The sequence below is a fragment of the Armigeres subalbatus genome, chromosome 3, assembly GCF_024139115.2.
Source record: "Armigeres subalbatus isolate Guangzhou_Male chromosome 3, GZ_Asu_2, whole genome shotgun sequence".
NCBI classification, from domain to species: Eukaryota; Metazoa; Arthropoda; class Insecta; order Diptera; family Culicidae; genus Armigeres; species Armigeres subalbatus.
Genome location: NC_085141.1, coordinates 378,521,131 through 378,546,977, shown reverse-complemented (window position 1 = coordinate 378,546,977; position 25,847 = coordinate 378,521,131). Strand labels below are relative to the sequence as shown.

General features: G+C 42.7%; 1 protein-coding gene across 1 annotated transcript; it reads right to left on the bottom strand.

Moving 5' to 3' along the window:
* Nucleotides 1-5,043: 5,043 nt before the first annotated feature.
* On the bottom strand, nt 5,044-24,332 carry LOC134226602 (WD repeat-containing protein 19). The gene is made up of 11 exons (XM_062707478.1): nt 24,159-24,332; nt 23,889-24,046; nt 9,185-9,937; nt 8,649-9,129; nt 8,462-8,590; nt 7,828-8,404; nt 7,236-7,518; nt 5,926-7,175; nt 5,576-5,862; nt 5,434-5,510; nt 5,044-5,375 (listed from the first exon to the last, which is right to left on the bottom strand). Exons 1-11 carry the CDS (start codon nt 24,171-24,173, stop codon nt 5,264-5,266), a joined length of 4,122 nt encoding a protein of 1,373 aa, XP_062563462.1. The 5' UTR covers nt 24,174-24,332; the 3' UTR covers nt 5,044-5,263.
* Between the last annotated feature and the right edge of the window lie 1,515 nt (nt 24,333-25,847).

Sequence of the window (25,847 nt, the reverse complement as noted above, 5' to 3'; positions counted from 1 at the left end):
CGAACAAAAAAGAAGCAACTTACGAAAAGGCATTCAAGCTGCTTAAACGCGCAGCAAAAGAATTCAAGATCAAGATTGATCCTACGGTTATATTGATTGATTTCGAGACTGCTGAGATTAATGCAGTGACGAGCATTTTCCCGGATGCCTCCAAGCGCGGATGCAATTTCCACCTAGCCAAGAATATGTGGAAGCATATTCAAAAGTTGGGACTTGTCAGCACATATAATAAATCCATCAAATGCCATATGGCATTTAGGCAGACAGAGGCTTTGGCCTTTTTACAACCGCAGGAAGTTGAACAAGGTCTAGCCGCCATCCGTGCTTCATCACCGATTTCCATGAAACCATTCTTCGACTATTTCGAAAAAACATATGTTTTAGGAAAACTAAAACCGAATGGACGTCGAGGAAAACCTCGATTTGCTCCTGCATTCTGGTCGGTGGCGGCAAGTACCGAAGATGGCCTGCCGAGAACATCGAATGCCGTAGAAGGTTGGCATAATAAGTTTGCAGGACTCTTCAAAGACAAAACGAACTTCAAATTCTACGGGCTTTCCAGCAGGAGGAGAAAGAAACATCTGCAAAGTTTCTGCGCAATCTGCAAGGCGATTTTTTGCAGCAACCGAATTTGAAATTCCAAATGAAGGAGGAAAAGCTAAAAGAAGCCATGCAAAGACGCCAAACGGAAAATTTGACCTTATTCGATTTTATACAGTGTATTTCCCTCATTTTGCAAAATAAATGAGCTATTGTATTTACAATTTCAAAATATACGATATAAAATAAATAATTAAAATTGCAATTGCAAAAAAATGCAATATAGTTTTGGCAGATAAGAAAAAATAGCATAAGCTAATACGTGATAGAAAATAGGGAAGGGATTGATCATTCTTATAAAGATACAAAAAAGAAGTTAAACAAGGAAGCTAACTACCGCGAAATGGTACACCGCGAAACAGATTACCGCAAAATGGTACAGACCGGGAGATGGTACACCGCGGAATGTTTTACCGCGAATTGTCGGACAACCGTCGAGGTGCGCACCACCCCAGGTTTAATCAGATCGTAAAACGAAAGCCGTCTCCATCCACCCATTAATTCCAAAAGCTTCTACTGGAGAACCGTCCATGCCGGTCCGACACGAGGAATAAAATTTGTGTTGGAGTTTTTCAGCTGTTTGGGTGCCCCAGTATTGGCAGTTCTCATCCGTCACGCGTTGCATTACGTGCAGCGTGCAGCAGTCTTCGCTGCTCTGTTTTACCATTCACCAGTAAAAAAAAAGTTGAGTTCGCTGCACAGATGACAGCTCTTTCATTCCGATGTTACGCCACACGCGTGGCCTGCTGACTGCTGGACTGTTTCGTTCTACCTTTGGCAGCTCCTTTTGCTGGACGAAGTGCTGGTGGATTTGATCGGCGGAGGAGTTTTGTCGGATATGGATGAAAATTTGGGAGACATTTGAAAGGATTGATTTTGTGTCAGGATCAGGGAATCAATATTCGAGCAACGCCTAACAATATACTCTTTGTCATCAACAGAGTTTGTTACTGACAAACGCACCTAGCGACAAACCTTTATCAGAACCCGAACACAATATGACAAGAATCCTTTGCATTGCATGCTCTGATATCTCCGAAAATACGCTGCTAATTTTGTAATCATTGTTCGATTCTCGAATATTTCCATAAAAGAAGAAACTATGATAGCATAAAACCGAAATTTTCACTAGAAATAATGCAAAATAACGGGATGAAAAGTTAGCAACAAGATTGTCTTCTTTTTTGTTGCTGACAACATTTTTCGGATCTTTGTCATTATTATCTCCGACAAAAACAAAGCTTTGTCGTTGGTTCTCTTTTGTCGCTTGTTTCGCATGCGCATTCCAAAAAAATTGATTCCCTGGTCAGGATGATCCATGGGAATTACTGTGCGGCGATTTGCGTGGACTAGAAAGGATTTGTAATAGGAAATCGATCTCCTTGATGTGCCTGTTGGTGGCCAAGCTGCGACTTTTGAGCGCCATAGTATGTAGATTCACGCTGCCGTGCTCCTTCTTCCGTGCCATCTGCATAATGGGAACGCGTGCAGGCATTCCTCTCCACAGGTACGTCCCCATCGATTTTCGCCGTGTGGATACCAGACGGAGGCAGCACCGAAGAAAGGTACCACAGTTTAGATGTACCGAACGTGTTTAGCATTATTACCTTTTCATGCAGAGTCAGTGTACGAAGCGATTGCAATCACAACTGTTCAGAAAACTTTCCCACCAGCGCACTCAGCATTTTGACCACATTGGCTGTTTGCAGCCACTGCACTGTGTGTTAATTTGATTGCCTTCACAGAAACCCATATCTACCGTAACCACCGTAACGGGGTTGCGTAAATTCAAATTTGCGCCGAAGGCAAGCCCATAGCGAAAACGGCTCCAGATTTCCACTCGAAAAACGATTTGATTCTGGGCTTAGCGTACGATAGCCAACATTCCATTCACGATCCATAGTTCCTACGCTGCCGAGTCCAATATTGCCACTTAATGGAACTCGGTATCGTTTTCTTCTGTAAGAAGATGAGGCCGTAGGACCCAAAAGCCGCGCCCGGGCTCGTGTCCCAGTAGGGGGGAACAGATTCTTACCGTCAGCGCTTTGTGATCTGTGAAACAACAGACATGCGTGTAGGCGGACTGCAAGTTGATTCATAGACCAGCGCTCACATGTAGATACGTTCAAGTCGAGATTGCACCTCCCGACTGACGTACGTGAACCCAGTGGCACGTGGGCAGAGTTTTTCCCACGTGTCATGCAGCTGCAGCTGTTGGACGGCTGTTTTGAGAGGCGGGCTTGTGTTTGGGCTGGATGAGTCGTATGCGCGTACAACACAATTGAAGTCGCCAGCGAGGATGATGCTTGCGGTGCGGTGACAGAGGTAGTATGCCAACGTGCCATTGAAAAACAAATATCTGGCCGCTCGCTACGCAGTACCGGAGGGAGCGTATCGTCGTATCGTGGACTCTCAGCGGGATCAGTCTGCCATCTAGACTCTTTCCGATGTAGGTTACCGGGATGTTTCGCGAAAACGACAAAGCCAGGCAATGATAGCTGTTCGTTCTCGACTTTCGTGCAGAAGGCAGACATACGATATTGAGGCTTTGGCTGCTGATGAAGGTTCAGAGCGCGTGGATTTTCGTGGGGTTCGTGATGGTTGTGATGTTTATCTATGCAAGGTTGTAGGATGTGAGAGCCGTTTATGAATTGCGCCTTCGTCCCGCTCATCGTCATCGGCTTCGTATCGTTGTTTCTTGCTGGGCGGGCGACCCCGGCTTCGACTACTTCTAGTGGAGATTGACGATTCATCCGTCTCAATTGCAAGCTGTTCGGGTATGTGATCGAAATGCGCTATTAGGCTTTCTGAAGCCGTCTACCAAATACCACTTCGGAACTCTGTGCATGTGTTTGTAGCGATGACGACGATGAGCTGACGCGCCGGCTTCGGTAGCTCGGGGAAGGCCTCCAGCGATGTTGGTGGAGCGACAGATTGCTAGCCGGACGGTTTGACGATCGGGGTTTTCGCACCACTCGTCTTCGTTGGTAGTTGGCGTAGCTCGACGTGCTTCGTCACGTTCGCGTAGCTTTTCTGCACCAGCAGTTTCTTGTTTTGCACACAAGAAATGCCTGTGTGGGCCATTTTTTTTATTTTTATTTTTTTGAACTTTGTTAAGGTGTTTTTTTAATTTTAATTAAGTTCAACATCGCCTGTGTGGGTCTGTTCTTTGCAGTGTTTGCATGAGGCGTGACACACGAATCGATGTTTCGTTGGATCAGTATACGAGCCTACCAAATCCTGAGTGGAATCCCACCGAACTAGAAACCATCATCCCACGTCAATTCGCGCAGCGAGATCACTTCCCCGAAAGTTCTGAAGAACTCGACGATTCTTCTTCGGATACGTTTTCCGGAAAATCGTGCACATTCACTTCGAAACTTCCATCTTCAATGGTTATTCGGAGCTTGTGCTTCTTCTCCGCAACGTCTACTTCATGTTTTTCGTCATGATCGTCCACGATTTTTTGTGCGGGAGTCAGGTCTTTGACCTTGACGAACACACATTGTTCACCATGATGGCACTGGATTCTCACTACATTCTCTATCTCCAGCCCTAGAACTGGGCGGCAGAAGCCATGCACCTTTTCGAAAGAGAGCTTCACTGGGAAACGCGAGTAGTATTTCTCGTCTCATCGCGGAGCACTAGAAACGCGCGAGATACCACTGATGAAACGCTTGACTTTCGGAGAGCGGAATCAAACAACACGTCTACTCGTCTCAGAAGCTGAGCGATAACTGAATCGTTTGTAATGACGAATAGTTGCCTAGAGGCAAGAAGATAGGCAACATTCCTGGTTGCAATAACTACATCTTGCCGATCGAGATACTCATTAATAAAAACGCTTCTGAATTGAGTACGCCGAACGTTTGAGAAGTTCAAACGAACATATGGAATGTAATATTTGTACATAAATGTTTCGACAAATATTAACCTATCCACGTTTAATCATTTTTTCTTCTTGATTTGTGGGAATATTTATTAGTTATCGAACACATTTTGCGAATAGTCAAAGTAAAACCACGTACATACGGACCAAGATGTATAAAATCTGATTAACAGATTTTAGGTTTGATTTGCTCATTTTCACTTGTCATAAAAAGTACTATGACTTTTGGAGTCAATTCCACCGCTTGATTACAACTTTGGGGCCGTACACTTATTCCGTAAGCATTTTTTCTGTGGTTTTCAAACCCCCCTTTCCCCACTTAAGATTTCTGTCTCCCTTCTCTTATAAGTGCTTACATAATATGTGTACGGTTCCTTTACAGATACATATAATTGAGTGGTATACTAACTCGTCTTTTAACAAATGAAAAGATTCAACTAAAAATCTGTAAATAATTTTCTATTCAAAATAACTCTAAATTGATTTAAAACATGTACATATACAAAACGATTTGCCAGATATAGTTGCTCCGCGGTAACTACTACTATTTGGAGGTGTCGAAATAAATTTAATAGTTTTAAAAACAAGAAGCAATTACAAACGCTTAACAGGTACAAATGAAGGTACAAACACAATTAGTAACTCACAAAAAGTGTTCGATAACAAAACAAAACAATACCCGTCATTTAAAGCACTTGATGAAGTTATAAATAAATAAAGGTACACAAGTTTAAGATGCCATGCATCAGTTTTATAGCTAGTTGCTATATGAGATCACGTCGCCGCACCCTCAATGTACGGTTGAATATCATCAATGTCCACCAAACGAGAGGCTTCAATCTCCTCCCCACACATTGTGCATTGGTTGTCTGTCGATTCCAGGATTCTGTAAGATGCAATAATTTAAACTGACAAATGCTGATGATACCGATTAGCTGTCTTACTTCATAAATTCCACTTTCAATGCAGGAAAGTCACACTCTGGACAGGCCACTATGTCTTCCTTAACAATATGCTGACCCTGTAAACGAAACCTCAATCAGTTTCACTACTTCTACATGGGAATAATCGAAGCTCAGAACTCACGGTAGCGATGCAAACTGGCAACGTCGTCTTGCACTGTCCGCAGATAAAGTCCATCGTGGGTAGGTTCGCATCACACACCGGACACGGATTGGACTCGTATGCGCCTTCGTCCTCCAGCTGACCACGAGGCGCTTTCCGGACAATAGATTCGATCTTTTTGGCATACTTGGAATCGATTTGACCGCGAAACTCCGATCGCATTAACATCACTGCATACTCAAACGCGGACTTGCGTAACCCAGTCCGGTGACATTCAATCACCGTGGAGGTCAGGATTGGAACGACATCTAAAAAAATGTAAAATAGAATGAATTTCGATGCCATGTGTTCAAAACTGTCGCCACACTTACGAGATGGAAATTGCGATATGCTCTTGGCTACTTGCAACAAAAGTCGGGCTGCCTGTAGATGGTTCCCGCATTTGACATGTGTCCTCACCAAAGTATATCGATGTAGCAGAGCCAAGGATGCCTTCATGTCGGATGCTATCGTTAGGTTGTTGCGCTTAAGTTCTTGATACATAGAGAAGAGCAGGTCGTGAGCACTTCGGTAGTTACCAGCAGTTTGTTCCTGGTTTGCTATTATCATGGCTGCCTTGGCGGCTTCCTTGAATTGCCTCTTGGCCATGTATAGACGAAACAGTAGTTTGGGATCCTTGGGAACACCATCTGTCTCTCCAAGAAGGTACTCTATCAATTGATTTGAAAGTTTTTCGTCGTTTGCTGACGCCACGCAGTCGATTGCTAGAGAAAGCGCCGTGTTCTCTTCGTTACTGAACGAAGAAGCTTTCAATAGATGTTTCAAAGCCTTCGAATACTCTTTGCCTAAAAAATAGTATTTCCCTGCTAGAAGTGTGTACTTTTCGTTTTCAAAGTACGTGGCAAGAATTAGGTAATCACTGGGCTTAGCGTTGGAACTCTGTTCTAAGACTTCACCGTAATAACGGATTTTATTCTGTTTTTGAGCAATTGAAAAGGCATCGGTAATGGAGCCACATAGAATCAGGAATTGAATAGCTGATTCGTAGTCTCCATGTTTCTCAAAATATTTAGAAAGCAATTTGGACCCTTCAATTGATCTTGTTTCTAAAAGGATCTCCGAAGCGCTGTGAGGATCGGACAGATATTCCAGGTAGATCCGAACGACGCTATCTAGGTCTCCTGCCTGATGGTAACTGTTGATGGCGTCCGCATAGTGTCCATCCGCTTCCTTTGCCTTGGCATAGGCTGCATGCAACTTAAGACTAGTAACATTCGGAAGAATGTGGTCGATTTTCTTCCACTGCTTGAGATTGATGTAAAGTTCGCAACACTTGTCCCAATTTTCACCTTTCTCCAGTAGGATGGCCGCTTCGTTGAGATTTCCACTGGCCATTAAAGCTTCACCACAATCATTGAACAGTTCCTTGTCATTTAACTCCAGGGCAAGTTGAACACCCCTTCGATAGTCTCCACATTTAATGCTAGTACGGGCGATCCCTGCTTTACACAAATTTAAATGCTGGTTGAGAACTTCCTGTTCAATAACTCCGTCCGAACTGGGGAGAATGTCACTTTTCAAACCTCGTTCAAAGTTCATAAGTGCTTCGGCATGGCTTCCTCTGAAAAACGAACAACTAACTGCATTACAATTCCAAAAACCAATTTTACACTAAACATACGTAAATTCCAACTGTTGAGCATATTCTCGCGCCAAAAATGGTAACTGTTCAGGAGCCAACGATCCAGCTAGAGCCATTGCTTGCTCCCATTGCAAAAGATCTCTGCACAGCTCTAGCGCTTCTTGTGGATTTCCACTCTTAGCGAATAGTGTTTTCGCTTCATCAACCTTATTCAGCAGTAAGGCACAGAAACCAGCTAAGGTATTCGTGTCCTCTATTTGTACTATATCTTCCAAGGCGTACACCATGGCTACGTCTCCAATATTACGATAAACCTTGATAGCTGCAAGTGAAATTAAATTAATTTAATATAATCGTAGTTAAAAATGTTAAGCAAATTAATCAACGAATTGGTTTTATGGAGGTGGGAAATGGATTAAAAAAGCTGCTCTAAATTCTAGACAGATCTGCTTTCATAGGTAGTATTATAATAAGAATAAATGTTGAGTTCAAATCAAATCAAGAAATGTTTGTTCTTTTAGAAATATAACACGAATAAAAAAAAGTATTTCTGTAACAACTAAAGCAACACCGGCAGGTAATCAAAACAATAAAAAATAATAGTTCAAACTCCAACATTAAAATTTCTTACCAAACGGTATATTCAGATCTGCTATTGCTGCCCTTCCTAATTCCTTCCATTCTTCAACGTCATTCATCAAATTGCATAACTCCCAGGATTCGTTATGTTTGCGCATCAATCGAACTGCCCTTAGCTGCTCCTTCACATCCCTGCCTGGTTTATTCGCATGCGTATCCAGAACAATATTCGTTAACTGGCCACCACTTCCGTGAAGGCACAGCTCACCGTCGTACAGCATCAGTGGCATTTGGTCGCTAATCAAACTGGTAACTCCAACTTTTTCTACACGTTTTCCCTCCACCGAAGCTCGCACCAGCGCATACGTTACGCAACTGCTTCGATCAAATGCAATGAACACAATTGGATGTGAGAAATCCCACAGAACACCAACCGCATGCTTAGGAAATTCTGGAATCCGTATCGTTTCCTCGCTTGCCGAGATGTAAACGTATCCGTGGTTGTGGTCATCGATGAACACCATTCGGGTCCCATCCAAATCAACATGGATCGTTTTGATACCTACCTGGTGACGAAATTGCACCACAAGAGACCACCGTTCCAACGAGAAATGCACAATATTACCGAGCTAGAAGATAGAAAATCTATTATCTAAGTTCGCAATCTATCAGAATTTATAATTTACATCTGTCGCGAAGCAGAGAAAATCGTTCGTCAAAGCCAAGCAGGTGATAACCGATTCATTCATGCCGCGAACTTCGTCTGGAAATATCTTAGGATCACGATTCATTGTCGACTCATTTGTAGTTTCAATCTGTAAGATTGGAGGTTTAGTAAACTTATTTGATACATTATCCATTTACCTGTCTTACCGAATGCAGCATGATTTGTCCTCCACAAAGTACCGCACAGTACTCGGAGCTCAAGGCCACTTCCTTAATCTCCGACATGTACTCGCGATCACCCAACAGCAGTGGATTATCGTTTAACGTCCGGCCCAGATCATAGAACCAAACATGGTTGTTCATACCGCACGCCATATGATAGGGTCCCACTGCTAGAAAAGAAGGTTCCACTTCCAGTGCGATTGTGACCGGCGCGGACTTGATCTTATCTGGAGCGTAGTGGTAGATGGCAACTTCCGCCAAACTAGACAGTAGCGCTATCCGAGGCGGAGAAATTGCATAAAGTGAATGCAGCTTGGTTACAAACACACAAATCGTGCCCTGAGAAGTGGTCACCCCCAGTAGCTGTCCATCGGAGCTCCACTCGATGTTTTTCAAGGCCGCCTGATCATGGAGGGTAAGAATTTTGATCGTCTCCTGGAGGTTGCTCATGGAATGAATTTTGATACTGAAAAGTATCATCTGTCAATTATGTTTGTTTTAATAATTAATAATTATCTCACTTGTTATCGCCACACGATGCGATGAATTCCAGCTCTTTACAAACGGCAATGCTGTTCAGGGAATCTCTGTGATTCTTAACCTGCCAAAGCTCCTGTCCAACTTCTCTAGGATGCGTCGATATTGCTACTACGTGTCCTAAACTAAAACCCAAAAGTACGTAGCCATCCCCAAACCATTTATGCTGTAGCAGCGATCCATAACGCTGCTGAAATCCTAATTCCGTGGGAGAATCCGGCTCCGGCAGATGGTACAAAAACAACGTTCTTTTTCCTAAAATCATACTTATTGTATTCTCCCCCGGAAGTCGCTCGTCTGTTTTCATTTCGGCGAAATGCATATCGCTAGGATTATCCCTCAGCTGCACCGATCTCAGAGTGTCGCCTTCCTCATTGCTTAATGACAATGTTTTGTCCTCGCTCCCGAGCGCTAGAATGTGAATCATTCCCAGGTTTCCCGAACCCCAGTTTGCAAAACCCCATGCTCCGCATGTGATTCGCTTGGTATGTTTTCCCAAAATCGGAATCCTTTTCGTGGTTGCATGGTTGTATATCGAGAGATTGCCTCTAGATGTGGCAACTGCGAGCAATGAATTCCTCGTTGACCAAATAATACAGCTGGGTGGATCGCGCAAACCAATGTCAACGTGTTGCTTCTTTTGAGAATTCGAATCCCACACAATGAGCTGTGGGGAGCTTTGCGTGATCACTGCCAGGACGTCTCCATCTTTATCCCAGGCGAATCCGGCACAGAGGCTTAAAAGAAAACCACAATTTACAATTGGTAAAAAATCCCAAATTATTTGAAAGTAGGTAATTGTAATTGTTGTTTATTAGGGAAACGTAAACCTAGGTTGGTAGTTGGATTTTTTGAAAAATTGACATAGGAAAAGTAATAGAACTTAATTAATAAACAATCCGATATCACCAGTTAGCAAAAAGAAATGTTTAAAGTTGATATCAATATTTGTTTTTACTTCCGAATTCGGATAAACACCTACGCTATCAAAAGATTACATACATACAGTCAAACCTCCATGAGTCGATATCGAAGGGACCATCGACTTATGGAAATATCGAGATGAGGAATAGCAAATCTTTGGAAAGCTGTTTGAAGGGACCATCACAGTAACCCAGAAAATATTTTTTAATATGACATAATTTGCTTCCATGAGTCGATATCGAGTCATAGAACATCGACTCATGGAGGTTTAACTGTATTTAAGTTTTCTGTAGATAATTTTAACTCCGCTATGTTAACTCTTTAAGCCTAGTACGCAGTTCTCAAGGAAAAAGGTCAAGGAAAATTTGATCAAATTACCAAAGTAATTTTGACTACTGATAAACGTAGTCGATAAAGTAGGCGAAAAATCATGTTTTGTGCTGTCACCAAGCAGGTAGCTATTTGTAAATAAGAGCTGCAACTTATTTTCTTTGCAGCTGAAGATGTCTTTCACTAAATGATGCGGAATGCTGTGGTCAATAAGTCGAACTAATTTGCGTCGGAGGTCGGCTGAATAACGCAGATCTCGCTGAGTCAATTAAGCACCCTATCGTTCTCAGCGCGAAACATCCGTTTTCCATTATGCTAGCAAACCACTACCATCGTTCATGAAGCCATCAACCAACATCAAACCCAGACGACTTGTAGTTGTTAAAGATGACGCCCTTTCGCTGGCGAAATGGTCTCTGGTCATAATCAAGAATAACAACTTGTTGCAGTACCCCATAATCATTAGAGAGCAGTGCAATACTTGCTCGAGGCGTATTTCTTCATTGAAAGGTATTTATCTTTTCAATATCACCCCTTGTCTCGAGTGATCTTCCTGGTCTTTGTTTTCCATGTGCGGCTGACGACGAGGACTCTATTTTGCACTGCTCTACTAGTTGCGCGCATCTGCCAATGCCACCACCAAACCGTACCATGTTTACCAAACGCAACGATTAGGAGAAACAACGAGATGCTATCCAGAATACCAAAACCAACGATCGAGTATTGTAACACCAACTCATCGAACGAACAAAGTGAAGAGCAATTCCAAAAAAATAGAACCAGTAGAAAGTACTAAATTATATAACCTGAAATATTGTATATGGAAATCCACTCATGCTCTCGTGACAACCGTATCAGAAAACGGGAGAGAATTTAATCGCCACTTTGGCTGATCCATCAGTGTGTAGGTAACCCATAGGGGCACATCTATCGTGTTGCGGCGCATTGCTAGGTAGTTGTATCATCTCAGGTTGTATCAAAAGTCTCGGTGCGTAATTAAGACGTGCATGTTGTTACTTGAAGAGTTAATTTCCCTCCGGAATACCTGGAAGCATACCTCATAAGAATTTATTGCGGAACTTCTGGGGAACTTCTGCAAGAACCTCAAAAAAAATCCTAGAGGATCTTCCCCAGAAATTTCTAAAGAAACTTATGAAGGAATTCTTGAAGAAACATACCGAGTTATTCCTGAATAAACTTTTTAGGAGAAATTCTTTAAGGAACTTCTTGAGGAAATCCTGACTCCCGAATCAACTCCCGGAGTAGTTGTAACTATGGTAATATGCATCTCCGGAACAAAACGACCTTTACTACTGGATTGGTAGTTTGAGATCCGAGCTACATGCGCTGTAGTAAATGCTAATGAAAAACTGCCGAGAATATACTCAAAAATGCCAAAGGGTCGTGTTGCCCCAGGGGTGCAAATTACTCCAGTTTCCCCTGATTCCTGAGTAATTCAGGAGTTATTCCTGAAGGAACTTTCGTTATATTTCTTGAAGATATTTTAGGAGAAATTTCTGAAGGAACTTCCGGTGGAGTTCCTGAAGAAATTTCCAGAGGAATTTCTTAAGAAACAGGAAGGAATTCCTGAAGAAACTTCCGGAAGAATTCCAAAAGATCTTTAGAAGGAAATCCTGAAGAAACTTCCGGAAAAATTCCTGAAGGATGCTCCATAGCAACACCAGTGGTTTTTTTTCGAGGAATGCCGGAACGGGCTTTTCAAAGAATTCGTGCAGCAGCTTCTGGAAGAATTCTTTTTTCGAGGGATCTTTTCGAGGAATTCCTAGTCGAACTCTCGTAGAAATCCCTGAAGGATCTTCGAAGGAATTCTTGAAGCAACTTCCGGAAAAAACATCTTGAAGAAACTTTTCAAAGAACTCTTGGAGAAATTTCTCGAGCAATTCTTGTAGGAAACCTGAAGAATCTAGGAAAGAATCTCTAGAGAAACTTCCAGAGGAATTTCAAAGCTAAAATTTCTGGAATATATCCTGAAGAAACAGAAATTCTTCAGGAACTCTTCGGCAAGTTTCATCAGAAATTCTTCCTAAAGTTCCTTCAGGAATTTCTCCGGAAAAAGTTTTAGGAATGCTGAAATTCCATTAGGAAATCGACCGGAAGTTCATTTGGGAATTCCTCCGGTAGTTTAGCAATTGCCCCTAAAGTTCCTTTAGGAATTTCTTCGAAAGTTCCTTAAGAAATCCTTCCAAAGTTCCTTCAGGTATTCCTCCGGAGGTTTCTTCAAGAATTCCACCGAAAGTTCCGTCAGGACTTCCTCCAAAAGTTTCTTCAGAAATTCAAGAACTCCTCCCGTAGTTCCTATTAAGATCCGAAGAAATTCAGGAATTTCCTTCAGAAATTCCCGCGGAGGTTTTTTTCAGAAATACTTCAGGAGTTTCATTCAGGAAGTGTCTTGAGGAATTCATTTTGAAGCTCCTTCAGGAATTCCTCTAGAAGTTCCTTTAGGAAATCCGCCAGAAATTTCTTCAGATATCCCTCGGAAAGTTCCTTCAGAAATTCCACATAAGGTTCCTTCAAGAATTCCTCCGGAAGTTCCTAGAGGAAATCCGTCAAAAGTTCCTTCAGGAATTCCATCGTAAGTTCTTTTTGGAATTCCGCCGGAAGTTCCTTCCGGAATCCCTCCAAAGGTTCCTTCAGGAATTCCCGCATAGGCTCTTTCAGAAACTCCTCAGGAGGATCATTCAGTAATTCCTTCAGAAGTTCCTCCTGAAATTCATCCCGAAGTTCCTTCAGAAATTTCTCTGGAAGTTCCTTCGCGAATTCATCCGGAACTTCCTTCAGGAATTCCGCCGAAGGATCCTTCAAAAATTCCGGCGAAAGTTCCTTCGAGCATTCCGACGGAAGTTCTTTAGAGAAATCCGCCATAAGTTCCTTTAGGAGGTCCGTCGGAAGTTCTTTCAGGAGCTCCGCTAAAAGTTGCTTCAAGAATTCATCCGGAAGTTCCTTCAGGAATTCCTCTGGAAGTTCCTTCATGAATTCATCAGGAAGTTCTTTCGGGAATTCTGCCGAAGGATCCTTCAAGAATTCCGGCGAGAATTCCGCCGGAACCACCTTAAACAAATTCGCCATAAGTTCCTCCAGGAATTGCATTGGAAGTTTTTTCAGGAGTTGCTGGAAGTTGCTTCAGGAACTCATCCGGAAGTTCCTTAAGGAATTCATCCAGAAGTTCCTTCAGGAACTCATCCAGAAGCTGCTTCAGGAGTTCCTCTGGAAATTCCTTAAGAAAAACCGCCAGAAGTTCCTTCAGGAATCCCTCAGAATTCCTCAGGAGGTTCATTCAGGAATTCCTCCAGAAGTTCCTTCAGGAATTCATTCGGAAGTTCCTTCAGGAATTCCTCTGGAAGTTCCTTCAGGAATTCATCCGGGAGTTCCTTCAGGAATTCCCACGAAGGTTCCTTCAGGAATTTCTCATGAGGTTCATTCAAGAATTCCTCAGAAGGTTCATTCAGGAATTCCTCCGTAAGTTTCTTCAAGAATTTCTCTGGAAGTTCCTTCAAGAATTCATCCGAGAGTTCCTTCATGAATTCCTTTGAAAGTTCCTTCAGGAATTCCTCTTAAGGTTCCTTCAAGAATTCCACCGGAAAATAGATAATAGGAAATAGTTTCAGAAATTCTTAGGGAGATTCCTTAAGAATTTCCAGAAGTTCTATCAGGAATTCCTACGGAAGTTGCCTAAGAAATTCCTACGGAAGTTGCTTCAGGGACTCCTCTGGAAGTTCCTTCAGAAATTCCTGCAGATGCTCTTTCAGGAATTCCTACCAAAATTCCTCCAGGAATTCCTACGGAAATTCCTCCAGGAATTCCTACGGGAATTCCTCCAGGAATTCCTACGGGAATTCCTCCAGGAATTCCTACGGGAATTCCTCCAGGAATTCCTACGGGAATTCCTCCAGGAATTCCTACGGGAATTCCTCCAGGAATTCCTACGGGAATTCCTCCGGGAATTCCTCTGGAAATTCCTACGGGAATTCCTCCGGGAATTCCTCTGGAAATTCCTACAAGAATTCCTCCGGGAATTCCTACGGGAATTCCTCCAGGAATTCCTACGGAAATTCCTCCAGGAATTCCTACCGAAATTCCTCCAGGAATTCCTACCGAAATTCCTCCAGGAATTCCTACCGAAATTCCTCCAGGAATTCCTACCGAAATTCCTCCAGGAATTCCTACCGAAATTCCTCCAGGAATTCCTACCGAAATTCCTCCAGGAATTCCTACCGAAATTCCTCCAGGAATTCCTACGGGAATTCCCCAAGGAATTCCTACGGAAATTCCTTCAGGAATTCCTCCGGAAATTTCTCCGGAAATTCCTCCAGGTATTCCTTCGTAAAATCCTCCAAGAATTCCTTCGGAAATCCCTCCAGGAATTCCTACGGAAATTCCTCCAGGAATTCCTACGGGAATTCCTCCAGGAATTCCTACGATAATTCCTCCAGGAATTCTTACGGGAATTCCTCCAGGAATTCCTACGAGAATTACTCCAGGAATTCCTACGGGAATTACTCCAGGAATTCCCGTAGGAATTCCTGGAATAATTCCCGTAGGAATTCCTGGAGGAATTTCGGTAGGAATTCCTGGAGGAATTCGTGAGAATTCCTGGAGGTGTAGGAATTCTGGAGGAATTTCGTAGAATTCTGAAGGAATTTCCGTAGGAATTCCTGAAGGAATTTAGGAATTCTGAATTTCCGTAGGAATTCCTGGGTTTCCGTGGGAATTCCTGGAGTAATTTTCGTAGGAATTCTGGAGGAATTTCGTAGGAATTCCTGGAGGAATTTCTGGAAGGAATTTCCGTAGGAATTCCTGGAGGAATCTCCGTAGGAATTTCTGGAGGAATCTCCGTAGGAATTCCTGGACTAATTTCCGAAGGAATTTCTGGAGGGATTCCTGGAGGAATTTCCGTAGGGATTCCTGGAAGTATTTCCGTAAGAATTCTTGGAGGAATTTCCGTAGGGATTCCTGGAGGAATTTCGGTAGGAATTTCTGGAGGAATAGCCGTAGGAAATCCTGGATTAATTCTTGTAGGAATTCCTGGAGGAATTCCCGTAGGAATTCCTGGAGAAATTCCCGTAGGAATTCCTGGAGAAATTCCCGTAGGAATTCCTGGAGGAATTCCCGTAGAAATTCCTGGAGGAATTCCCGTAGAAACTCCTGGAGGTATTCTTGGAGGAATTCCTGGAGGAATTTCGGTAGGAATTCCTGGAGGAATTTCGGTAGGAATTCCTGGAGGAATTTCCGTAGGATATCCTGGAGGAATTTCCGTAGGAATTCCTGGAGGAATTTCTGTAGGAATTCCTGAAGGAATTTCCGTAGGAATTCCTGAAGGAATTTCCGTAGGAATTCCTGAAGGAATTTCCGTAGGAATTCCTGGAGGAATTTTCGTAGGAATTCCTGAAGGAATTTCCGTAGAAATTCCTGAAGGAATTTCCGGAGGAATTCCTGGAGGAGTTTCCGGAGGAATTCCTGGATTAATTTCCGGAGGAATTTCTGGAGGAATTTTCGGAGGAATTCCTGGAGGAATTTCCGTAGGAATTCCTGGAGGAATTTCCGTAGGAATTCCTGGAGGAATTTCCGTAGGAATTCCTGGAGGAATTTCCGTAGGAATTCCTGGAGGAATTTCCGTAGGAATTCCTGGAGGAATTTCCGTAGGAATTTCTGAAGTTATTTCCGTAGGAATTCTTGGAGGAATTTCTGGAGGGATTCCTGGAGGAACTTCCTTAGGAATTCCTGGAAGCATTTCCGTAGGGATTCCTGGAAGTATTTCCGTAGGGATTCCTGGAAGTATTTCCGTAAGAATTCTTGGAGGAATCTCCGTAGGAATTTCTGGAGGAATCTCCGTAGGAATTCTTGGAGGAATTTCCGTAGAAATTCCTGGGGAATTTCCGTAGGAATTCCTGGGGAATTTCCGTAGGAATTCCTGGAGTAATTTTCGTAGGAATTTCTGGAGGAATTTCCGTAGGAATTCCTGGAGGAATTTCCGTAGGAATTCCTGGAGGAATTTCCGTAGGAATTCCTGGAGGAACTTCCGTAGGAATTCCTGGAGGAATTTCCGTAGGAATTCCTGGAGGAATTTCCGGAGGAATTCCTGGAGGAATTTCCGTAGGAATTTCTGGAGGAATCTCCGTAGGAATTCTTGGAGGAATTTCTGGAGGGATTCCTGGAGGAACTTCCTTAGGAATTCCTGGAAGCATTTCCGTAGGGATTCCTGGAAGTATTTCCGTAGGGATTCCTGGAAGTATTTCCGTAAGAATTCTTGGAGGAATCTCCGTAGGAATTTCTGGAGGAATCTCCGTAGGAATTCTTGGAGGAATTTCCGTAAGAATTCCTGGAGGAATTTCCGTAGGAATTCCTGGAGGAATCTCCGTAGGAATTTCTGGAGGAATCTCCGTAGAAATTCCTGGAGGCATTTCCGTAAGAATTCCTGGAGGAATTTCTGTAGGAATTCCTGAAGGAATTTCCGTAGGAATTCCTGGGGAATTTCCGTAGGAATTCCTGGGGAATTTCCGTAGGAATTCCTGGAGTAATTTTCGTAGGAATTTCTGGAGGAATTTCCGGAGGAATTCCTGGAGGAATTTGAGTAGGAATTCCTGAAGGAATTTCCGTAGGAATTCCTGGAGGAATCTCCGTAGGAATTTCTGGAGGAATCTCCGTAGGAATTCTTGGAGGAATTTCCGGAGGGATCCTTGAAGGAATTTCCGGAGGGATTCCTGGGGGAATTTCCGGATGGATTCCTGGAGGAATTTCCGTAGGAATTTCTGGAGGAATCTCCGTAGGAATTCCTGGAGGAATCTCCGTAGGAATTTCTGGAGGAATCTCCGTAGAAATTCCTGGAGGCATTTCCGTAAGAATTCCTGGAGGAATTTCCGTAGGAATTCCTGAAGGAATTTCCGTAGGAATTCCTGGGGAATTTCCGTAGGAATTCCTGGAGGAATTTCCGTAGGAATTCCTGGAGGAATTTCCGTAGGAATTCCTGGAGGAATTTCCGTAGGAATTCCTGGAGGAATCTCCGTAGGAATTTCTGGAGGAATCTCCGTAGGAATTCTTGGAGTAGTTTCCGTAGGAATTCCTGGAGGAATTTCCGGAGGGATTCCTGGAGGAATTTCGGGAGGAATTCCTAAAGGAATTTCGGTAGGAATTCCTGGAGGAATTTCGGTAGGAATTCCTGGAGGAATTTCCGTAGGATATCCTGGAGGAATTTCCGTAGGAATTCCTGGAGGAATCTCCTTAGAAATTTCTGGAGGAATCTCCGGAGGAATTCTTGGAGGAATTTCCGTAGGAATTTCTGGAGGAATTTCCGTAGGAATTCCTAGAGGAATCTCTGAAGGAATTTCTGGAGAAATCTCTGTAGGAATTCCTGGAGAAATCTCCGAAGGAATTTCTGGAGAAATCTCCGAAGGAATTTCCGTAGGAATTCCTGGAGGAACTTCCGTTGGAATTCCTTAAAGAGCATCTGCAGGAATTTCTGAAAGAACTTCCAGAGGAGTCCCTGACGCAACTTCCGTAGGAATTTCTTAGGCAACTTCCGTAGGAATTCCTGATAGAACTTTTGGAAATTCTGAAGGAATCTCCCTAAGAATTTCTGAAACTGCTTCCTATTTTCTATTTTCCGGTGGAATTCTTGAAGGAACCTTAAGAGGAATTCCTAGAGGAACTTTCAAAGGAATTCATGAAGGAACTCTCGGATGAATTCTTGAATGAACCTCATGAGAAATTCCTGAAGGAACCTTCGTGGGAATTACTGAAGAAACTCCCGGATGAATTCCTGAAGGAACTTCCGGATGAACTTCCTGAAGGAACTTCCGAATGAATTCCTGAAGGAACTTCTGGAGGAATTCCTGAATAAACCTCCTGAGGAATTCTGAGGGATTCCTGAAGGAACTTCTGGCGGATTTCCTTAAGGAATTTCCAGAGGAACTCCTGAAATTGCTTCTGGATGAGTTCCTGAAGAAATTTCTGGATGAATTCCTTAAGGAACTTCTGGATGAGTTCCTGAAGCAACTTCCAGCAACTCCTGAAAAAACTTCCAATGCAATTCCTGGAGGAACTTATGGCGAATTTGTTTAAGGTGGTTCCGGCGGAATTCTCGCCGGAATTCTTGAAGGATCCTTCGGCAGAATTCCCGAAAGAACTTCCTGATGAATTCATGAAGGAACTTCCAGAGGAATTCCTGAAAGAACTTCCTGATGAATTCTCGAAGCAACTTTTAGCGGAGCTCCTGAAAGAACTTCCGACGGACCTCCTAAAGGAACTTATGGCGGATTTCTCTAAAGAACTTCCGTCGGAATGCTCGAAGGAACTTTCGCCAGAATTCTTGAAGGATCCTTCGGCGGAATTCCTGAAGGAAGTTCCGGATGAATTCGTGAAGGAACTTCCAGAGAAATTTCTGGAAGAGGAGTTTCTGGAAGAGCCTATGCGGGAATTCCTGAAGGAAGCTCTGGAGGGATTCCTGAAGAAACTTTTGGCGGAATTCCTAAAAGGACTTACGATTGAATTCCTGCGGAATTCCTGAAGGAACTTTTGACGGATTTTCTTAAGGAACTTCCGGAGGAATTCTTGAAAGAACCTTCTGCGGAATTCCTGAAGGAACTTTCCGAGGGATATCTGAAGAAATTTCTGGCGAATTTCCTAAAGGAACCTCTAGAGGAATTCCTGAAGGAAATTCCGAATGAATTCCTCAAGACACTTCCTGAATGAAACTCCTGAAGTATATCTGAAAAAAACCTCCGCGGGAATTTCTGAAGGAAATTCCTGAATTTCTTCGGATCTTTATAGGAACTACGGGAGGAGTTCTTGAATTTCTGAAGAAACTTCTGGAGGAAGTTCTGACGGAAATTTCGGTGGAATTCTTGAAGAAACCTAAGAAGGAATACCTGAAGGAACTTTGGAAGGATTTCTTAAGGAACTTTCGAATAAATTCCTAAAGGAACTTTAGGGGCAATTGCTAAACTATCGGAGGAATTCCCAAATGAACTTCCGGTCGATTTCTAATGGAATTTCAGCATTCCTAAAACTTTTTCCGGAGAAATTCCTGAAGGAACTTTAGGAAGAATTTCTGATGAAACTTTCCTCCAGGAATTCCTACGGGAATTCCTCCAGGAATTCCTACGGGAATTCCTCCAGGAATTCCTACGGGAATTCCTCCAGGAATTCCTACGGGAATTCCTCCAGGAATTCCTACGGGAATTCCTCCAGGAATTCCTACGGGAATTCCTCCAGGAATTCCTACGGAAATTCCTCCAGGAATTCCTACCGAAATTCCTCCAGGAAATCCTACCGAAATTCCTCCAGGAATTCCTACGGAAATTCCACCAGGAATTCCTATGGAAATTTCTCCAGAAATTCCTACCGAAATTTCTCCAGGAATTTCTAAGGAAATTCATCCATGACTTCTTTCGGAAATTCCTTCACGAATTCCTCCAAAACTTCCCCAAGACTTCTTCCGGAAGTTCCAACAGGAATTTCTACGGAAGATCTTCCAAGAAGTACCATCACTAATTCCTCCGGAAGCTCCTCCAGGAATTCCATCAGAAGCTTCATCAAGAATTCTCTTGAAAGTTCATTCAGAAATTCCTCCACAAGATTTCCTCAGGAAGTTCGTCCGGAATTGACCAAAAGTTCCTCCAGGAATTCGTCCAAAGCTCCTCCAGAAATTATTCTACAGGAATTTCTCCGGAAGCTCCTCCAGGAATTCCAGCGGAAGTTCCTCCAGGAATTCTGACGGAAGTTCCTCCAGGAATTCCAACGGAAGTTCCTCCAGGAATTCCAACGGATGTTCCTCCAGGAATTCCGACGGAAGTTCCTCCAGGAATTCCGACGGAAGTTCCTCCAGGAATTCCGACGGAAGTTCCTCCAGGAATTCCGACGGAAGTTCCTCCAGGAATTCCAACGGAAGTTCCTCCAGGAATTCCGACGAAAGTTCCTCCAGGAATTCCGACGAAAGTTCCTCCAGGAATTCCGACGAAAGTTCCTCCAAGAATTCCTTCGGAAGCTCCTCCAGGAATTCCTTCGGATGCTTCTCCAGGATTTCCTACGGAGGTTTCTCCAGGAATTCCTTCGGAAGATCCTCCAGGAATTCCGACGGAAGTTCCTCCAAAAATTTCAACGGAAGCTCCTCCAGGAATTCCGACGGAGGTTCCTTCAAGAATTCCGACGGAAGTTTCTCCAGGAATTCCGATGCAAGATCCTCTTGGAATTCCGACGGAAGTTCCTCCAGGATAACCTACGGAAGTTCTTTCAGGAATTCCTACGGAGGTTTCTTCAGGAATTCCTACGGAAGTTCCTCCAGGAATTGTTACGGAAGATCCTCCAGGAATTCCTACGGAAGGTCCAACAGGAATTTCAACGGAAGTTCCTCCAGGAATTTCTACCGAAGTTCCTCCACGAATTCTTACGGAAGTTCCTTAAGGACTTCCTTCAGGAGTACCCTCAAGATTTCCTCCGGAATCCAGAAGACTTCCTCCGAATTCCTCCGGAAGTTCTTCCAGGAAATCCTCCGGAAGTTCATCTAGGAATTTATACGAAGGTTTCTCCTGTAATTTCTTCAGAAATTCTCGCAGGAATTCCTTCAAATATGCTTTCAAGAGTTCCTTCCTTTTTTAGGAGTTCCTTCGACAGCTCCTATAGAAATTACATCGAAAATTTCTATAGGGATTCTTTCGGAAATTCCTTTGGGAATTCCTTCGGATCTTTTAATAATTCCTTCAGGACTTCCGGAGATCGACATAGGTGAATCAAGAAAGCAAGAGCTGCCTTTGTGTGTTAAGGATACGATTTTTTAACCATAACGTGAAATCTGGGATGATATACGCTGGCGAAATATGATGTATATCAGTGGATAACACTCAACGGCTGCAGGTATTCATTAACAGTTGCTTGCGGTACATTATTCGTACCTGGTGGCCTCACAACTGGATCTTAAACAACGAGCTCCATCGTAGTTGTCACCAGAGACCGATAGCAACTGAAATTCAAGAAAACAAGTGGGACTGGGTCGGAAACGAATCTGTGAACAAGCATTTGACTGGCCCAGCTGAACATCACAGCAGAGACTCACCCAGACGGCGCAGCCTCAATAAAGAAATAAAAGAAGTCGACCAAAATCTAACTTCGCAACAGGCTTAGGCGATAGCTGGACATCGCCCAGGATGAAGATCCTTTTGCAACGACTAAAGAAATTTTCTAGGAAAATTCTAAATGAATTTACGAGGGATTATTAAAATTAATTTCCGAAGAAATTCCTGAAGGAATCACAGAAGGATTTTTTTTTTAAATTTAAAGGAACATCCGCTGAATTCCTGAAGAAATATTCGATCCAATTAATAATTATTCAAAAGTATTCTGTAATGAAATTATGAAAGAATACCTAGAAGTGAAACTTCCAAATGAATTTCTGATGGCATTCCTAACGGATTTTTTATAGGAATTGCTGAAGGAATTTTCTATTTTTTTGTTTTGTAGATGAATGACCAAAAAGGAATTCCTGAAGAAATTTCTGGAGATTTTCCTAAAATAATTCGTGGAGCATTGTTGGAAACATTTCTGGAGGAATTTTGAAGACATTTTCATAGGAGAACCTTAAGGGTTTTCGGAAGAATTTCTAAAGGATTCCTAAACGCCTCCAGGAGTTCTAGAAATTATTTCATTGGCAAAAAAATCAGTTTTTTTAGAAAGTTTTTGGCATATAAATTCAGTGTTTAAGCTTACTAGAAACAAATTATAGCATAAGTTTGCACTCGAAGTATATTAAACGACGGAAAACCTTATGATCTTCTTCAGTTTGAGGTGAGCTATTTGACAACTTGTCTGTGGCTCATTGTCCTATGACATTAAGACGGGTCTTTACGACTCCTTATTTGAACCTTAGAACAAACGATATGTTTAGAACATATTTAGTTTTTCTAATTACCATTTACCATCAGTTTTTACTGATTACCCCGAGAGCTGCGTGACCTTTCAGTTTTGATTGTAATTCCCTGATAGTTCCAGATTTTTTTTTCTGGTAGTCGACATCCTGTTCTTCCAGAAATTTTTCGAAGTATTATCAGACAACATCTAACCAATCCAAGCCCAAAGCATTTCCAAAGATATTTAATAACGAAATGTGCCGATGAATTGTTGAAGAATGTCACAAAGGAATTCCATGATGGATTTTGGGGTAATTTCTGGAAGAATTCGACGCAGTTCATACCATTGAGTGGTCCTTAGCGTCTTGCGTCTTTTATTCCTATATCACGAAGATGCCGGTCGGTCAGGTAAAGGGTTGGTGGTGGAAACGTTGATCGTTTGCTGACAGGAAAAGAGGGTTTACTTCTCTCCGGAGGTGTAAATCTAATCTAGCGAGTGTTCACCAAGCAGGTGCGGCTCCCAACTGTGAGGGACATCAAGCAACACTGTGAACTATCCTTCTTTAGAATTTCAGAGAGTTGAGGTCTATGTGAGCTGGTGCCTTGTCTTTTTGACCTAGAAACAAACCAATTAGTAATTAGAAGTTAGTCTAGTCGCATGCAGCTTCAAATCTTTCAGCATCATCAAGTCGACAATAACACGCATTATTTCCGATATATTTCTGGATTCAACATCGTAGCGACAACATACACGAGCTGGGCACAGATTTCATTACAAGAACGATATGCAGAGATACATGCACACTGCGGAAATATTTGATGGTGATAATATATTATACACGCAGCGCGGGTTTGGCAACTGCTCAAGCTACGCCGAGCGCTCAGCATGACCAGGAAGACAAGTTTAGACCGACTATTGGAAACTTCACCGCTCTTTGGTTGACGAATAAGAAAATCCTAACTGATTTCGACATTCCCAGAACATGACCAATCACAGCACCTACTTCCAACATGGCCTTCCATCTCGGTACACCTAAAGATCAGCATAGCCGACAAAACAGTGGACCTGCAATGAATCGCAAACAAACATTAAACAGAGTGAAAAAAAATTTAGCAAAACGTCACTTTTCTTGCGGAATAATGTATCAGTGCATTATTTCACAAGAGTAGACGTAAGCCTGTGTTTTCTTCACTGCAATACGCCTGCTATTGTTAAATTATTTGATTTCCTTGTTAGCTCCGTACTATTCAAGGAATGTCAGCAGCAGAATCATTCCTTGACCGCTACTTGTCCTATCTATTTGCACAGTACTTTAGAAGTCCATACCACCCTTTACGCATGCCCCAAAAAATGATTGAAGTTCAGATGATCAAAATGATGAAATAATAAAAACCTCAGCAGACGGTTGTCCGAAAAGATAATACTTATGTAGGTCTACGTCTATTTATCCAACTCTTTGTACCGTCAAGATCTTATAATTATGTGACTTGACACAAAAATTATGCAGTTTTCCTTGAAGCCTGTTACTTCCCTTCAATTTGGTTTACAATCTTGAATAAAATGTAATTCACTTCTTACCCTTGAAGCACTATCCTTTCTATAAGTAAACCCTGCCGATTGAAGACCGCCACCGTCCCATCACTTCCAGTTGTGGCCATCAGTTGGGCAGAACCGCCTGTCTGCCACAAGAAGAACACGTCGCCCTGCCCATGGGGTTCCTCGTTCCGGTACAAAACCTAAAATTCAGAAGTTTTGATCAAATTCGCCAGTGAGCTGCATCTTGGCTCAAAAACGTACAACGCAACACAAGCACAAAACTAACGGAAATCAACAATTATTATCACTTACCTTATCTCCGCTCATTGTTGTCTGCTAGATGCGATCCTAATTACACAGTTTTATGCTATTGCCGTATCCAAATACATTTTTTCAAGAGTTTTATCTATTCCGTATCAATTACGCTGATAAAAACCTAGAAAATCCTTCGATTAGTGAAAATTTTCTGTTTACCACTTTCCACAGTGACAGGTTGCTATGGTAGCCGCATCGCATCCATCGCATCGCAAAAGCATCAACATGCCAGACCTGACCGCGACACCGTGACAGGTTCACATCTGGGGATGCTCAATATTTTTTCCATCAATAAATATCGATATTCCATATCATCATTTAATATCGATTATCTGAAAAAAAATCCTCACGGTAAATAGACGAACGAATTATTAAAAACCCAGATTAATCCACCTAGCGGTGATGGTGCCTTTCTCGTTTTTTTTTCGAGTGAGTAATTTCTACGCACTTTAGGAATGAAGAAAAACATATTTTGGGCATATCTATCGAGCCCATAGTCCGATCTGGCCAATTTTGAATAGGAAACAATGGGACATGTTTTTGCGTCGAATGCAACCTGTTGCGAGGAAATTGGTTGAGGGTAAGTGCTAAAAAAGTGAGCTATAAATTTTTACGCGCTTTTTTATGAGAAAAAGTATTTTGACCATAACTTCTGAGCCCATAGTCCGATCCGGTCAATTGTAAATAGGAAACAATGGGACAGGATTCTGTGTCGAATGCAACTTGTTGCGAGCAAATCGGTTAGGGTTAAGTGCCTGAAAAGTGGGCTAGACTTTTCCACTCGTTGTTGCCTAAAGAAAAGTATTTTGACCATAACTTCTGAGCCCATAGTCCGATCCGGCCAATTGTCAATAGAAAACAATGGGACAGGATTCTGCGTCAAATGCAACTTATTGCGAGCAAATCGGTTAAGGCTAAGTGCCTGAAAAGTTGGCTAGACTTTTCCACTCGTTGTTGCCTAAAAAAAGTATTTTGACCATAACTTCTGAGCCCATAGTCCGATCCGGCCAATTGTCAATAGGAAACAATGGGACAGGATTCTGCGTCAAATGCAACTTGTTGCGAGCAAATCGGTTAGGGCTAAGTGCCTGAAAAGTTGGCTAGACTTTTCCACTCGTTGTTGCCTAAGGAAAAAGTATTTTGACCATAACTTCTGAGCTCATAGTCCGATCCGGCCAATTGTCAATAGGAAGCAATGGGACAGGATTCTGCGTCGAATGCAACTTGTTGCGAGCAAATCGGTTAGGGCTAAGTGCCTGAAAAGTGGGCTAGACTTTTCCACTCGTTGTTGCCTAAAGAAAAAGTATTTTGACCATAACTTCTGAGCTCATAGTCCAATCCGGCCAATTGTCAATAGGAAACAATGGGACAGGATTCTGCGTCAAATGCAACTTGTTGCGAGCAAATCGGTTAGGGCTAAGTGCCTGAAAAGTTGGCTAGACTTTTCCACTCGTTGTTGCCTAAGGAAAAAGTATTTTGACCATAACTTCTGAGCTCATAGTCCGATCCGGCCAATTGTCAATAGGAAGCAATGGGACAGGATTCTGCGTCGAATGCAACTTGTTGCGAGCAAATCGGTTAGGGCTAAGTGCCTGAAAAGTGGGCTAGACTTTTCCACTCGTTGTTGCCTAAAAAAAAGTATTTTGACCATAACTTCTGAGCCCATAGTCCGATCCGGCCAATTGT

Excerpts from the sequence above, each read along its gene's own strand:
- LOC134226602 (XM_062707478.1), bottom strand. Across the intron at positions 7,519-7,827 it reads AGATCTGAATATACCGTTTG|CTATCAAGGTTTATCGTAAT; the intron begins GTAAGAAATTTT and ends TTTCACTTGCAG. Across the intron at positions 7,176-7,235 it reads GCTCAACAGTTGGAATTTAC|AGGAAGCCATGCCGAAGCAC; the intron begins GTATGTTTAGTG and ends TTCGTTTTTCAG.